The following is a 15,236-nucleotide window of genomic DNA, read 5'->3' as shown; positions in this document are numbered from 1 at the left end:
GTTTTGCCCCCCAGAACCCACTTGGTTCAAAGCGAGTTTTTGAGGCTTTCCAGCCCCGAAATCGGCGGGTTTTACCCCAGGGCGGCTCTGGGTGTAACCCCCCCCCCCGGGACCCCTCCCCATTTTCGGGGTGGGGTTGGGAGTTTTTCCACCCCCGCGACTTCCCCAGCTCGGAGGGAGGTTGAAACTGAGCCGAGCCCGGCAGGAAATAAGGGAGGGGCGGGGGAGGGGGGGTGCGGTGGGTTTTTGGGGGGGGGGGGGGGTGGAGCAGAGCTGGTGTCTCCCACCCTCCCCCCCCCAACCCATCGGGACTCCCAGCCCACCCCCCTGTGCCCCCCCTGGACCCCCCCCCAAAATCTGCTCAGCGGCTGCTGCCCGCCCTGACACCCCGCTTTTTATGCCCCCCCCAGTGATGTCAGAGAACCCCTCCCACACTTGGGGGGGTTCTGGGAGTCCCCCCCCCCAAATTCTCCCTTCCCATAGAGGGGGGCATCAGCAACGCCCCGAATTTTCACTTGTGCCCAAGCTCCTTTTTTTGGGGGGGGGGGGGGGTCATGAAGGGAGCCCCAGTACTGCTCCCAGTCATTTGGGGAGGGGGGAGCCTTTCATGCCCTCTCGAAGCCCCCCCACCCCCTGTGAGCCCCCCACTCTCCAGGACCCCTCAAAAACCCCGTGGGACACCCAGGTGTTTAGGGGTGCTCCCCAGGGACCCCACTCCACCCCTAACCCCCCCCCCCAAGAGGAGCAGATACGGGGGGGATCCCTCTTTGCTCCCCGAGACCCTGGTGACCCATGGGAACGGGGGGGGGGGGGGCATTAACACCCCCTCAAGACACCCCCCGAGCCTCCAGGACCCCCCCAAACATCCCTCGGGGCACTCAGGCGTCCTGGGGGGACCCCGTTTAACCCTCAGCGAACCCCGGAGTGGAATTGGGGGGGGGGTCTCCCTTTCACAGCCCCTCCCCCGGGGGACCCTCAACTCGCCCCCCCCGTTTTCTCACCAAGCCCCGCCCCTCCCATAAGCCCCGCCCCCGGGGCTGGCCCCGCCCCCGCGCTGCGGCTGCCGGCCCCGCCCCTCCGCCATGGCCCGGGCTCCCGCCTCCGCCCCGGCGCCCCCCCCCGTGGCCGGACTCCCGGCGTGCCCCGCGCGGGGGGGGCTCCTCCCAGCCCCCCCCGCGCCCCGGGACCCCCCCCCAAACCCCCGGGACCCCCCCCTCAACCCCCCATGACCCTTCGGTCGGTGGGACGCCCCTCCCGCCCGCCTCGACCCCGTCCCCCCCACTCCCGGAGATCCCCGAGCCCCCACCACCGGGGGTCCCCGAAACCTCCGGTGCCCCCCCGGGGGACCCCGACAGCCCCGCGACCCCCCGGTGTGGGTGGGGGGTCCCGGCGGGTCCTTTTCGCCGACGCTTTGGGGCTGGCTGCCCCTGACCCGCCTGCGGCAATACCGGCCCTGGGACCCTCGGGGGCGGGGGGGGCCGCCGGGGGGGGGGGGGCGGGGGGGGATCCCCCTTAGGGGGGGAGGGGGGCGCGGTGGTGGGAGAGCCGCCCCCCCCCGGGATCTGGATGAGGCCTGGGAAGGGCAGGTAAGAGATGGGGAGGGGGGGAGGGATGGAAAACTGCATGGGGGACCCCCCCCAAAATGGGGTCAACTCCCCCCCCCCCCGCATGTGCCCCCCGAAATTGAGGGGGGGGGCTGTGGAGCATGCCTGGGTTCCCCCCGGACTCCTCGGGCCCCGGATGTGGGTCACATTTTGGGGGGGGGGGGTGTGCAGGTGTGGCTCCCCCACCCCTATTTTGGGGGGCTGTGGGGGGGCAATGGGTCCTGTCGGTGACCCCCCCCCCCCACACACACACCCGTGTCCCCCCCCAAAAGGCCACAGGAGGCGGGAGGACGTGCAGCCCCCACCCCCCGAGCACAGCACAGGTAAGTGCTCCCCCACCAAATCTGGGGGTGCACCCCAATGCCTGGGGCGCCTCTCAGTTTTGGGGGATCCCCATGTATTTTGGGGGGGGGTCCCTCACCCCCCCCCCCACTTTTCCATCCCACAGAGCCCGACCCTGCCCCAACGCCCCCCCCAGCTGCGGAGCAGCCCCCAGCACAGGTGAGACAACCCCCTCTCCCCCCAAAAACCGGGGTGCCCCCCTCCTTTAAGGAAGGGGGTACCCCAAAACCGTGTCTCCCCGAGGACTGGAGAGGGGAGGGGGTACCCCAAAACTGTGCCCCCCCCCCCGTTTATTTCCTCAGGGCGCCGAGGATGAAGCGGTGGCGCGAGAGCTGGAGCAGCTCTACCTGTCCCACCTGCGCCGGCTGCGGGGGGGACCCCGGCGACAACGACCCCCCCCCGAGAAACGGGGAGGACCCCCCATTCCCCGAGCGAGCCCCCAACACGTCGCTGGCCAACGAGATGGCGCTGCGCTACGAGGGGGGGGGACGCTGCAGCCCCCCGGTGCTGCTGGGGAGGGGGGGGCCGGTGGAGGGGGCGCTGGTGGTGCCGGCGCGGCCCCCCCGGGGCCGGGGGGGCAGTTTTGGGGGGAGCCCTCCGGGGGTGCGGGGTGGTTTTGGCTTTGGCCGTGCTGGTGCCGGTGGCTTGGGGGGACGGGGGGGGCCCTACGGCTGCTTTGGCTTTGGGGCTTTACCTGGCGCTGGCCTGGCTCACGTGAGGTGGGTGTGGGTGAGGGGAGGGGGGGGACGACACCCCCCAATTGTGTCACCACCCCAAAACTGTCACCTCCCAAAGCGTCGCAACGCCACCATTTCACCTGTGAAAAAACGTGGGACACCCCAAAATCAGTCAAGGGGGGGGCGGGCGGGGGGGGGGCTGCGTTTGCAGCGTGGGGAGATGGAAGGGCACCCCCTCCCCAAAATTGCCCCCCCCACCACACACACACACACACACACACGGGGTGGGGGCACTGTCACTTTGTGGGACCCCCCCTCACCCCACCGCAGCCCGACTCGTGTGCACCCCACCCGGGTTTTGGGGTGCCCCTGTGTACATACAGCCATGGAACGACGGTGGCCCCGAGTTCTTGTCATGGGGAGGAGGGGAGGGGGGGGGAGGAAATTTGGGGTGGGGGAGGGTAGTCTGTCTGTGTTTAGGGGCTGAGGGCCGGGTGTGTGTGTGTGTGTGTCCCCCCCCTCCCCTCTCCCCCTGCTGTCGCTGTCGCTGTCGCAGCCGTTTCCTGTCCCGGGGAAGGTCCCAGCAAAGGTCACGGGGCCCGGAGATGACAAACAGCCCCCCCCCACCCCCCAGGCCCCCCGGAGATGGGGCAAGGCTCACCTTTGGGTGTCGTGTCGGTGACAGAAGGGTCTGTGACCGCCTGGGGAGCTGCTGGAGGGGGTCTGAATGTCCTGGGAGCAGCTGGGGTGGGGTCCTGAGCCCCCCTGGAAGAACGTGGGGGGTCCCAAGTGTCCTGGGAGCAGCTGGGGGGAGATGTCTTTAGCCCCCAAGAAAGAACTTGGGGGGGGGGGGGGTCTTGAGTATCCAGGGAGCAGCTGGGGTGGGGTCTTGAGCCCCCCTGAAGAACTGGGGGGTCCTGAACGTCTTGGGAATAGCTGGTGGGGTGGTCCTGAACCCCCTTGGAAGAACTGGGGGGCGTCTTGAGTATCCAGGGAGCAGCTGGGGTGGTGTCTTGAGCCTCCCTGAAGAATTGGGGGGGATCCTGAGTATCCTGGGAACAGCTGGGTGGGGGTCTTGAGCCCCCTGGAAGATCTGGAGGGTCCTCAATCTTCTAGGAGCAGCTGGGGTGGGGTCTTGAATCCCCTTGGAACAACTGAGGGGTCCTGAATGTCCTGGGAGCAGCAGGGAGAGGGTCCTGAGCCCCCCTGGAAGAACTTGGGGGGTCCTGAGTATCCAGGGAGCAGCTGGGGTGGGGGTCCTGAGCCCCTTGGAAGAACTGGAGGGTCCTGAATGTCCCGGGAGCAGCTGGGGTGGGGGTCTTAAGCCCCCTGGAAGAACTGGGGGGATCCTGAGTATCCTGGGAGCAGCTGGGGGAGGTTGTGAGCCCTCTCTGACAAAGTGGGGAGTGGTCCTAAGGCCCCTTGGAGGCAGTTGGGGGGTCCCAAATGTCCTGGGAGCAGCCGGGGGGCTTCTGAGCCTCCTGGAGGTGGCCAGGAGGGGGTCCCCAGCCCCCGGTGAAGCTGCTGAGGGGGTTCTCAGTCCTCAGGGAGGGTCCTCCCCGCCCTGGATGCGGCCAAAGGAGGGTCCCGTGCCCTCAGGTGACACCGAGAAGGTCCCAGGTGACACTGAGGTGGTCCCATCTCCTCAGGACTCAATGTGGGGAGTGTCCCGCTGGTTCAGGTGACAGTTAGGGGGCAACTCTCAGCCCCCTGGATTTACTGTATGGGGTCCCAGTCCCTCAGGTGACAGCGGGGTGGGGGGCATGACACAGCCCTTCTGAAGTCACTTTTTGGGGGGGTCCCAGTCCCTCCGGACTCACTGGCCGGGGAGGTGCCGTCCCCTTTGGGGTCCCCTCAGGTGACAGCAGCAGGGTGTGTCCCAGCCCCTCTGGCTTCGCTGTGGGGGTCTCCTGTCATCTCCACATGTTCCACTCCTATAGCCCCTCAGTCCTTTGGGGTGACATCGTGTGGGGGTCTCAGCCCCTCTGAGGACTCCACAGGTGACACCGAAGTCACTGTGGGAGGGTCCCAGTCCCTCAGGTGATGTAGGGGGGGGATCCCAGCCCCTCTATACTCACTGGGAAGGAGAGGAAATCCTGTGTCCTTCGGGAGCATCCTGCCCACCATCGCGGTCCCTCAGCCCCTCAGGTAACAGCGAGGAGGGGGCAGCCCCTCCGAAGTCACTGCAGGGGGGTCTCAGCCCCTCAGGTGACAGTGTTGGGGGAACCCGTCCCCTCCGGGGGGGTCTCGGCCCCTCAGGTGACAGTGTGGGGGTAACCCATCCCCTCCGGGGGGGTCTCGGCCCCTCAGGTGACAGTGTGTGATTAACCCGTCCCCTCCGGGGGGGTCTCGGTCCCTCAGGTGACAGTGTGGGGGTAACCCGTCCCCTCCGGGGGGCTCCCGCTGCCCCCGCGCTCCTCCAGCCCGTCATGGCGGGCGCGGGGCGGGGCCTCTCCCCTCACGGCGGGGCTCTCGCGCTGCCCGCACGTGCGCTCCTCGCACTGCGCCTGCGCGCGGCCCCCCGGCCCCGCCCACCGGGGCTCCCGGAGCCCGCCAAAGCGGAGCGCGCCCATTGGCCGCTCCTTTCCCGCCCGCCCCGCGTGACGGGCGTCGCCATGGCAACCGGCCAATCGGGCAGCGCGCGCCAGTGACGAGCGGGGTGGGCGGGGCTTCGGCGGCGGCGGCGGCGCGCGCGCTTTTTGCGGCCGCTGCTTCGGCCCTGGCGGGCGCCGGAGCCGCCGCCATGAGCGGGGCCGGGGTGGACCGGCCGTCCCCGGCCAAGCTCCGCCGCTTGGACGAGCCCACCGGGACGGGCCCTGCCGCCGCCGCCGCCGTTAGCCGCGGGGAGACGGCCCTTTCCCCCACCCCTGCCGGAGGTCGTGGTGAGGGCCGCAGCGCGCGCGCGCGGGGCGACGGGACCGGGCATGCGCGGGGCGGCGGCGGGGACGCGCGCGCGCCCCCTGGCGGCGGCCCGGAGATCGCGGCTTTGGCCGGGGAGGGGCTGGAGACCCCCAGTGAGGGACTGGAGACCCCCAGTGAGGGTCTGAAGACGCCCAGTGAGGGGCTGGAGACCCCCAGTGAAGGGCTGGAGACCCCCAATGAGGGGTTGGAGACCCCCAGTGAGGGGCTGGAGACCCCCGGTGAGGGGCTGGAGACCCCCAGTGAAGGTCTGGAGACCCCCAATGAGGTGCTGGAGACCACCGAGAAGGCCAAGGGGAGCCTGGAGACCACCATCACCCGCTGCTTGGAGCAAGAAAAAGGAGGTCTGGAGACCACCAGAGAGGTCACAGAGGGTCTGGAGACCACCAGAGGGCCAGCAGGGGTCCTGGAGGCCACCAACGGGCCCAAGGGGGGCCTAGAGACCATCAACAGATGCAAAGGCAGCCTGGAGACCACCAGTACCCACTGCTTGGAGCAGGAAAAAGGGGCTTTGGAGACCACCAGAGAGGTCACAGAGGGGGCAGAGCCCACCAGTGAAGCCATGGGGGACCTGGAAATCGCCGTCACACCCTCCTTGGAGCAGAACAAGGACGTCCTGGAGACTCCCGTGGAATCCAAGGGAAGCCTGGAGACCACCAGAGAGGCCACGGGCGGTCTGGAGAGCAGCAGGGAGATCGCGGGGAGCCTCGGGACCACCAATGGGCGCAGAGGGAGCCTGGAGACAGCCGTCACTCGCTGCTTGGAGCAGGGGAGAAGGAGCAAGGCGGGCCTGGAGACAACCACCAAGGTGCTGGGGAGCGTGGAGAGCGATGCTTCTCCTGGCGGCGAGGTGAAGAGCACCAGCAGGCGCAAGGCAAAGACCCCCGCGAGGCCCAGGGGGAGCGTAGAGACTGCCGGAACGCAGTGCTTGGAGTGGGAGAGAAACGGGCAGGGGGGCCCGGAGACCACCAGGGAGGAGGAGGCAGGGAGGCCGGAGACCATCACTGGCCACTCGAAGAGGGACAGAGAGCAGAAAGGGGCCGTGGAGCCCACCCAGGAGGGCCTGGAGCCCACCCCCACCGCCTGCGTGGGGCAGAGCCGGGCTGGCCCCGGGCTCCCGGATCTCACGGGGCTCCCAGAGCCCGCGGGGGTCCCGGCCCCCAAGGACCCCGTGGCCGAGGAGAGCGCGGTGATCTCCCTGGACGAGGATGAAGAGGAGGAGGAGGAAGAGGAGGGGGACGAAGGGCCGGCGCGGTACCTGGCGGCGCTGGAGGCCGTGCAGCTGGAGCTGGAGGCCGTGGAGGAGGAAGCGGCTCGAGCCTTTCGCCGCCTCCGCGCCCGCTTCTGCCTCCGCCGCCGGCCTCACCTGCAGCGCCGCAACCGCCTCATCCAGCACATCCCCGGCTTCTGGGTCACCGCCGTATCCTTGGGGGGCGGGGGGCTGCTTCTTTTTTGGGGCGGGGGGGGGGGGAGCACGTGGGACCCTCAGGATCCATCTTTCCTTGACGTCGCCTTGCCCAGTTCCTGAACCACCCGCAGCTCTCGGCCATGATCAGTGACCGCGACGAGGACGCGCTGAGCTACATGACGAGTTTGCAGGTGCTTGGAGGAGGGGAGGGGGGCAGAAATTTGGGGTTGTGTGACCCCTCCCCCAGTCCCCTGAGGTAACACACCTGGGCCTGCAGGTGGAGGAGTTCGGCCAGAGCCGCCCCGGGTGCCGCATCAGGTTCTTCTTCAGCGTCAACCCCTATTTCCAGAACGACGTGGTGGCCAAGGAGTTTGTCCGCGGCCCCTCCGGTGGGTTTGGGGGCAAAGGAGGGGGGCACCCTCCCTTCCTACAGCTCAAGGAAGGGGTCTGGGGGCTCCAGAGTGACCCCCCCCCTCCCCCCCGATGTGTGGTCCTCTCCTCCCAGGTCACCTGGTGTCCCACTCGACCCCCATCCGGTGGTGGCAGGGGCAGGACCCCCGGTCCCGTCCCCACAAGGGTCCTCCAGCCCCCCGCAGCTTCTTCGCCTGGTTTGGGGACCACAGCTTCCCCGCGGGGGACCGTGTGGCCGAGGTGAGCCCAGTGCTCCCAGTAACGCCTCCCAGTAACGCTTCCTGGTGCTCCCAGTAACATCTCCCGGTGCTCCCAGTACCCACCCCTGACCTGCCCAGCCCAGTGCTCCCAGTAACGCCTCCCGGTGCTCCCAGTAACGCCTCCCAGTAACGCTTCCCGGTGCTCCCAGTAACGCCTCCCAGTGCTCCCAGTACCCACCCCTGACCTGCCCAGCCCAGTGCTCCCAGTAACGCCTCCCGGTGCTCCCAGTAACATCTCCCGGTGCTCCCAGTAACGGCTCCCAGTGCTCCCAGTACCCACCCCTGACCTGCCCAGCCCAGTGCTCCCAGTAACGCCTCCCGGTGCTCCCAGTAACATCTCCCGGTGCTCCCAGTAACGGCTCCCAGTGCTCCCAGTACCCACCCCTGACCTGCCCAGCCCAGTGCTCCCAGTAACGCCTCCCGGTGCTCCCAGTAACATCTCCCGGTGCTCCCAGTAACGGCTCCCAGTGCTCCCAGTAACGCTTCCCGGTGCTCCCAGTAATGCCTCCCAGTGCTCCCAGTAACACCTCCCAGTAACGCCTCCCGGTGCTCCCAGTAACGCCTCCCGGTGCTCCCAGTAATGCCTCCCGGTGCTCCCAGTAACCCCTCCCAGTGCTCCCAGTAACGGCTCCCAGTGCTCCCAGTACCCACCCCTGACCTGCCCAGCCCAGTGCTCCCAGTAACACCTCCCCGTGCTCCCAGTAACCCCTCCCAGTGCTCCCAGTACCCACCCTGACCTTCCCCATCTCCTCCACCCAGATCATCAAGGAGGAGCTCTGGCCCAACCCGCTCCAGTTCTACCTGCTGGGGGAAGGTGCCGAGGGACCCCCTGACAGGTGAGCCGCACACCCCCCCCAGGGGGAGCTGGGGGGGCACCGTGGGGGTTTGGGGGGCAGCAGGGGAGCGACCCCAAACCTTCAACCCTCCCCCCCCCATTACCGCCCCCTCCCCAGTGAGAGTGGGGAGGACTGCGTGGTGATCCTGGACGACGACGAGGACGTGCAGGAGATCCCGGACGATGGGGACGGTGAGTGACCGACACACCCCCCCCCCGTCTGCCCTTGGGGGACCCCAAAACTCCTCACCTGAGGAAATGAGGGGGCTGGGAACCCCCCCCCCAGAATCCTCTTGGGAAGGGAGGAGGGGCTGAGTTTGTGCCCCCCAACTTCTCCCCCCCCTCTCCAGGCAGTGGCGTGGAAGAGGTCCCGACTGAGGAGCCCCCCAACCCCCCCGTGGGACAGAAAGACCCCAACAGGGGCAGAATTTAATTTGGGGAGGGGGAGGGGGGGGGGGATTTGGGGGTGCTGCACATCTCCACCCCGCCCTCCCCCCCGCTCCCTCCCCAGGCATCGCGGGTAACGAGGGGCTGGGGGCCCCCCAACACAGCTCAGGGTGTTTGAAGGCCTTTCACCCCCCCTTTCCCCCCAGACCCTTTCATGACCACCCCCCCGTTTTTTGGGGACCCCCAATCTCCCCAGCTTCATCACCTGGGGGGTGTGTGGGGAGGGGTCCCCCTAAATCCCTCCCCCTCCCTCCACACACACCCCACACACAAGGGGAGACACACAACCGTTTCCTGATCATTTTTTTTTTGTACATGTTGGGTTAAAAAACTTATAAAGTTTTCTTTTTATATCTAAAAAAAAAAGTTATATTATAATAAAGAGAAAGTTTTAACAGATTCAGATTGACGGAGCTTTCCTCTGAACCCCAAGGGAGCTCGGGGGGAGGGATTTCAGGGGGATTTTAACTCCCTTGGGTCATTCCCCTCCTCACCCGCTGCTGGTTTTGGGGTCAGGGGCTCCTCTGGCTCTGGGGGGGTCCTGGGCTGGGACGGGGACAGACCCCCCCCCCCCCCAAAGTGCCCCAGTGCCCCCCCAGCCCCACAAAGAGGGGGAGGCACCCAGATTGAGCCCCCCCCGGGGTCCTGTCACCCCCCCACGCCCCCAGGTACCGGTACCGACCTCCCCATCAGACCCCCCCACCCCAAAAGAAGCGGGTCCCTCCTCAGACCCCCCCCGAATCTGCTGCCGGTACCCCCGAAACCCCTCCCAGTGCAAGACTCCGCCTTAGAGACCCCCCCCCCTTCTCCTCCGGTGCCGGTACCTGTGACCTCAGTCACGCTGCCGGTGCACCACGACCCTCCCTCAATTTGCTCCCGGTACCAGTGACCCCCCCCGCCGATTTCCATCCCGTTCCCGGTGCCTCCATCCCCCCGGTATCAGGGAATCCCCGGCCCCGTTCCCGCTGCCCCCTCTCCGCTACGGTCCCGGTCCCGTTCCCCCCGCTCCGGTCCCGGTCCCGTTCCCCCGCTCCGGTGCCGGCCCCGTTCCCGCTGCCCCCGCTCCGATCCCGTCCCGGTTCCGTTCCCGTCGCCCCAGCCCCGTTCCGGTCCCGGTTCCGTTCCCGCCGCCCCGTCCCCGCTCCGGTTCCCGTTCCGGTCCCGGTTCCGTTCCCGCCGCCCCGTCCCCGCTCCGGTTCCCGTTCCGGTCCCGGTCCCAGCCCAGCGCCGCCTGCTCCTCCCCGCCCTCCCGCAAGGCGGCTCCACAGCCGCGCGTCTCCACCAATCAGCGGGCGGATCTCGGTACGGGCCGCGCCCCCAACCAATCAGCAGGCGAGCGATCAGCAGAATCCGCACCCCCCACCCAGACACACCCAGGGCGTGGCCAACCCAAGCCACGCCCCCCGGCTTTGCGAGTGTGGGGAGTGGGCGAGACCCCCCCCCAAAAAAAAGAGCAGGGTCACACACAGAGACACGGCACAGGCTGGAGACCGAGGGGCTTTACTGCCCCCCACAAGCACCGAGGGCGGTCCCGGGGGGCTCTGGGGAGCCCCAGGGATTTTATTTTTTGGGGGGGGGTCCCTATGAGGCGGAGTCGGAGGCCTCGGAGCTGTCCTTAACGTCGGTGCTCTCGGTGGTCTCGCTGACCTCGCTGACGTCTTTGCTGTCGCCCCCTCCGTCCTCGGCGTGGTGGGAGCTGGGCTGCGAGGGGGGTCCCCCCGAGCCGCAGACCCCGTCCCCACCCCGGGGGGGCTCGGCGGGGGCCAGGGGCCGACCCCGCTCCTTCTGCTCCACCTGCTTCCTCAGCTGGGCAGGGCGGGGGGCGCAGAGAGGGGGTTACTGGGGGGGAAAAGAGCCCTGAGGGGTGGTGGGAGGGGGGTGGGAGAGTAGAAGCCCCCCAGGAGGATTTTGGGGGTCCCGAGGGTGGGGAGGGGGGGCTGTACCTCGTCGGCCATTTGGGTGAGGTCCCGTTTCATGGCGTAGGCGTCTTCTCCGTCCGCGTAATACTTGGGCTCCACCTCGCTGATCCTGCGGGGGGAGGTGGCGATTTGGGTGGGGGGTCCTCTGTCTGCCTCGTGTGCTGAGGAACCGTCCCAAAGCTGCTCGAAGCCCCCCACGAACCCCCCACGTTTGCTCCCCCAGACTCACTGGAAGTTGAGCGTGTTGGAGTAGAGGTGAAGCGCTGCCCGGTTGCTGCCAAGGACAAATGGAGGGGGGGGGTTATTTTGGGGGGGTTCCTGGGGGGGATTTGGGGGGCAGGAGGGGTCTGAAAAAGGGGGGGGGGGTATTTTGGGGGTGTCCATGGGGGTCTGGGGGTGATTCTGGGGTGATTTTGGGGTTATTTTGGGGCTGTTCCCGGGGTGACTTTGGGGTGATTTTGGGGCTGTTCCCAGGGGGATTTTGGGGTTATTTTGGGGTGATTTTGGGGCTGTTCCCGGGGGGATTTGGGGTTATTTTGGGGCTGTTCCCGGGGGGACTTTGGGGTGACTTTGGGGCTGTTCCCAGGGTGATTTTGGGGTGACTTTGGGGTTATTTTGGGGCTGTTCCCGGGGTGACTTTGGGGTTATTTTGGGGTGATATTGGGGCTGCTCCCAGGGGGATTTTGGGGTTATTTTGGGGCTGTTCACGGGGAGATTTTGGGGTGACTTTGGGGTTATTTTGGGGCTGTTCCCGGGGGAATTTTGGGGTGACTTTGGGGTTATTTTGGGGCTGTTCCCGGGGTGATTTTGGGGTTATTTTGGGGCTGTTCCCGGGGTTATTTTGGGGCTGTTCTCGGGGTGATTTTGGGGCTGTTCCCGGGGGGATTTGGGGTTATTTTGGGGCTGCTCCCGGGGTGATTTTGGGGTGACTTTGGGGTTATTTTGGGGCTGTTCCCGGGGTGATTTTGGGGTGATTTTGGGGCTGTTCCCGGGGTGACTTTGGGGTTATTTTGGGGTGATTTTGGGGCTGTTCCCGGGGGAATTTTGGGGTGACTTTGGGGTTATTTTGGGGCTGTTCCCAGGGTGATTTTGGGGTTATTTTGGGGCTGTTCCCGGGGTGATTTTGGGGCTGTTCCCGGGGTGATTTTGGGGTTATTTTGGGGCTGTTCCCGGGGTGACTTTGGGTTTATTTTGGGGTGATTTTGGGGCTGTTCCCGGGGAGATTTTGGGGTGACTTTGGGGTTATTTTGGGGTGATTTTGGGGCTGTTCCCGGGGTGATTTTGGGGTGATTTTGGGGCTGTTCCCGGGGTGACTTTGGGGTTATTTTGGGGTGATTTTGGGGCTGTTCCCGGGGGTATTTTTTTTGTGGGGGGGGACTCTCACCTCTTGCGGACGTGCAGGGACACGTATTTGGCGTTGAAGTTCTCGATCATGGCTCGGGACGCCTGGTCCATGAGCTTCTGCGCCAGCCCCAGGCGCCGGTGCGAGCGTTTCACTGCCTGGGGGGCCCCAAAAACGGGCTGGGACACCCCAAAAACTCCCAGGGGGGACCCCAAAACCTTCCCCAAGAGACCCCAGAGACAGTCGGGGGCACCTCAAAACCCCCGGGGCACCCCTGAGTCTGCTGGGAATATTTGGGGGAGACCAGAATTGGTTGGGGATTCCAGCACCCCAAAACTCCCCGAGGAACCCCCAAAACTGGGCTGGGGTGGTCTCAGAAACCTCATGGCACCCCCCAAACCAACCCAGGGGGAAGTGTTTCACCGCCTGGGGGGTCTCCAAAGAGCCTCAAACCCACCCAAGACACCCCCTCCCCAAAAAAAAAACCCCATGGGCACCCCAAAAACTACCCCACAGCCCCGGGGTACCTCCAGATCACCCCTCCACTGCCCCCAAAATGGTCCCCAAAGCTTCAGAACCCCTCCAAGAGCCCCCAAAGACCCTCAAAGGGACCCCAAAACCCTCAAAGGGACCCCAAAGACCCTCCAGGAGCCCCCAAAGACCCTCAAAGGGACCCCAAAGACCCTCCAGGAGCCCCCAAAGACCCTCCAGGAGCCCCCAAAACCCTCAAAGGGACCCCAAAGACCCTCCAGGAGCCCCCAAAGACCCTCAAAGGGACCCCAAAGACCCTCCAGGAGCCCCCAAAGACCCTCCAGGAGCCCCCAAAACCCTCAAAGGGACCCCAAAGACCCTCCAGGAGCCCCCAAAGACCCTCAAAGGGACCCCAAAGACCCTCCAGGAGCCCCCAAAGACCCTCCAGGAGCCCCCAGAACCTTAAGGAGCCACCAAAGACCCTCCAAGACACCCCAAAACCCTTAAAAAGCCTCCAAAGACCCTCCAGGAGCCCCCAAAACCCTCAAAGAGCCCCCAAAGACCCCCCCAGGAGCCCCCAAAGACCCCCCAGGAGCCCCCAAAACCCCTGAAGAGCCCCCAAAGCCCCTCCGAGACCCCCCCAAAACCCCTCGAGCAACCTCAAAGTGCATCCCAAGAGCTCGGTGTCCATCCCAGAGCCCCCCAAAGACCCTCCAGGAGCCCCCCCAAGCACTCCCTCCCCCAAGAAACCCTCCCAAACTCTCAGGTGACCCCAAAGGAACCCCCCCAAAACCCCCCTCTGAGCCCCCCGAAACCCGCCCAGCCTTACCAGGGACGTGATGTGTCCGTGTGGGACGTCATCGGGATCTTCCTCCCTGTACGATTGAGGAGGGGGGTGAGGGGGTGAGACCCCCCCCCCAAATCGCCCCCCAGGACCCCCCAAACCCCCCAGGAGAAGGGGAGGGGGGAAGGGGATCCCCCCCAGCCCCCACACTCACATCTTGGCCAGGACGTATCCCACGATCTTCCCGTTCTCATCCTCGGCGATGTAGGAGAGCTGGGGGCGGGGAAAGGGGGTGAGGAGGGGGCTCAGGTGTGCCTGGGGGGATTCCAGGTATCCTGGGGGGTCCCAGATGTCCTGGGGGAGGGGGGGGTCCCAGGTGTCCCTGGAGGAATTCTAGGTGTCCGTGGCAGGATTTCAGGTGTCCCTGGGGGATTCCAGGTGTTCCTGGGGGGGTTCCAGGTGTCCCTGGGGGATTCCAGGTGTTCCTGGGGGGGTTCCAGGTGTCCCTGGGGGGGTGTCCAGGTGTCCCTGGGGTGGTCCCAGGTGTCCCTGGAGGGATTCCAGGTGTTCTGGGGGGATTCCAGGTGTCCCTGGAGGGATTCCAGGTGTCCCTGGGGGGATTCCAGGTGTCCCTGGGGGATTCCAGGTGTCCCTGGAGAGATTCCAGGTGTCCCTGGGGGGATTCCAGGTGTCCCTGGGGGATTTCAGGTGTTCCTGGGGGGGTTCCAGGTGACCCTGGGGGGGGTCCAGGTGTCCCTGGAGGGATTCCAGGTGTTCTGGGGGGATTCCAGGTGTTCCTGAGGGAATTCCAGGTGTCCTGGGGGGGTCCAGGTGTCCCTGGGGAATTCCAGGTGTCCCTGGGGGGGTCCCAGGTGTCCCAGGGAGGGATCCAGGTGTTTCAGGGACACCTGAGGGGGTTAAATCCCGGTTCTGCGGGGGCCCGGGGGAGTTAAATCGGGGTCCGGTGTACCGGGGGCGGAGCCGGGGACACACCTGAGGCCAGGAGAGGCCGTGGTAGAAATAATATTTCATCTGGTAGTTCTCGGGCAGGCAGAGCAGGTTGCAGTGCTGCATGTTCATCAAATCCTCGGGCTACCGGCGGCGGAACCGGGGCGGAACCGGGAGAGGAACCGGGAGAGGAACGGGGGGAGTCAGCCCGGAACCGGCTCCGGTGTTTTCCCTCAGAGCCCCACAAAGAGCACCGAGACCCCCTCAGAGCCCTCAAGGCCCCGGTGTTCCCCTCACACCTCCCCACACCAGGGCCCGGTAGCACCGGTAGATCCCTCCCCGGTCGCCGGGTCCCTCTCGCCGAGCCCCGGCTGAGCCCTCCCTGCCCCTCCGGGCCGCTCACCCGCGCGTTCCGGATGTTCATGGCTGCGGCCGCCCGGTCCCGGTGGAGATTCCCGCTCCTGGTGCCGGCTCCGGTACCGGGCCCCCTCACGAGCCGCTTCCGGCGGAAGTTCCTCTCCGGCCAATCAGCGCGGAGCCCGCCCACCCAATCTTCCGGGGGTACTGACAGGCGGCCCAGCCAATCAGAGAGTAGAGCAACGTGCCAAACCCCGCCCCGCTTTCCCCTTTGCCCTCAGCCAATCAGAGGCGAGTTCCGCGCGTGCCCTGGGCAGGGGCGGGGCTTACCCTTATCCACCCCCTCGCCGCTCAATCACGTCTGGCAGCGCTGATGATTGACAGCGAAATGATCCAATGGAAAGACAAGGGAGGCGGGGCAGCGCAGCGCTCGGAGGCGGCGTGGGCGAACACGCTTTATTGCCATGGCGGAGTGGCCGGGGGGGGCTCAAGGAGGTCCCCACGCTCCGAGG

The 15,236-nt window shown here is 66.5% G+C and overlaps 2 protein-coding genes across 2 annotated transcripts; one reads left to right on the top strand and one right to left on the bottom strand.

Annotated features, from left to right (window-relative positions):
• The first annotated feature begins 5,351 nt into the window (after positions 1-5,351).
• LOC136305059 (uncharacterized) lies at positions 5,352-9,302 on the top strand. Its single transcript, XM_066208463.1, has 7 exons — positions 5,352-6,962; positions 7,064-7,141; positions 7,228-7,339; positions 7,456-7,601; positions 8,381-8,457; positions 8,575-8,648; positions 8,807-9,302. The coding sequence occupies exons 1-7, from the start codon at positions 5,367-5,369 to the stop codon at positions 8,887-8,889; spliced, it is 2,166 nt and encodes a 721-aa protein (XP_066064560.1). The 5' UTR covers positions 5,352-5,366; the 3' UTR covers positions 8,890-9,302.
• A 1,073-nt stretch (positions 9,303-10,375) lies between these two features.
• On the bottom strand, positions 10,376-15,096 carry NAA10 (N-alpha-acetyltransferase 10, NatA catalytic subunit). The gene is made up of 8 exons (XM_066208457.1): positions 14,771-15,096; positions 14,413-14,511; positions 13,634-13,692; positions 13,465-13,510; positions 12,207-12,322; positions 11,052-11,096; positions 10,847-10,931; positions 10,376-10,709 (listed from the first exon to the last, which is right to left on the bottom strand). The coding sequence occupies exons 1-8, from the start codon at positions 14,789-14,791 to the stop codon at positions 10,485-10,487; spliced, it is 696 nt and encodes a 231-aa protein (XP_066064554.1). The 5' UTR covers positions 14,792-15,096; the 3' UTR covers positions 10,376-10,484.
• Positions 15,097-15,236: the final 140 nt, after the last annotated feature.

Source organism: Chamaea fasciata, unplaced genomic scaffold, assembly GCF_029207755.1.
Source record: "Chamaea fasciata isolate MVZ Bird 193981 ecotype frontalis unplaced genomic scaffold, bChaFas1.0.hap1 SCAF_258, whole genome shotgun sequence".
NCBI lineage: Eukaryota > Metazoa > Chordata > Aves > Passeriformes > Sylviidae > Chamaea > Chamaea fasciata.
This window is presented reverse-complemented; position numbering and strand designations above follow the sequence as displayed.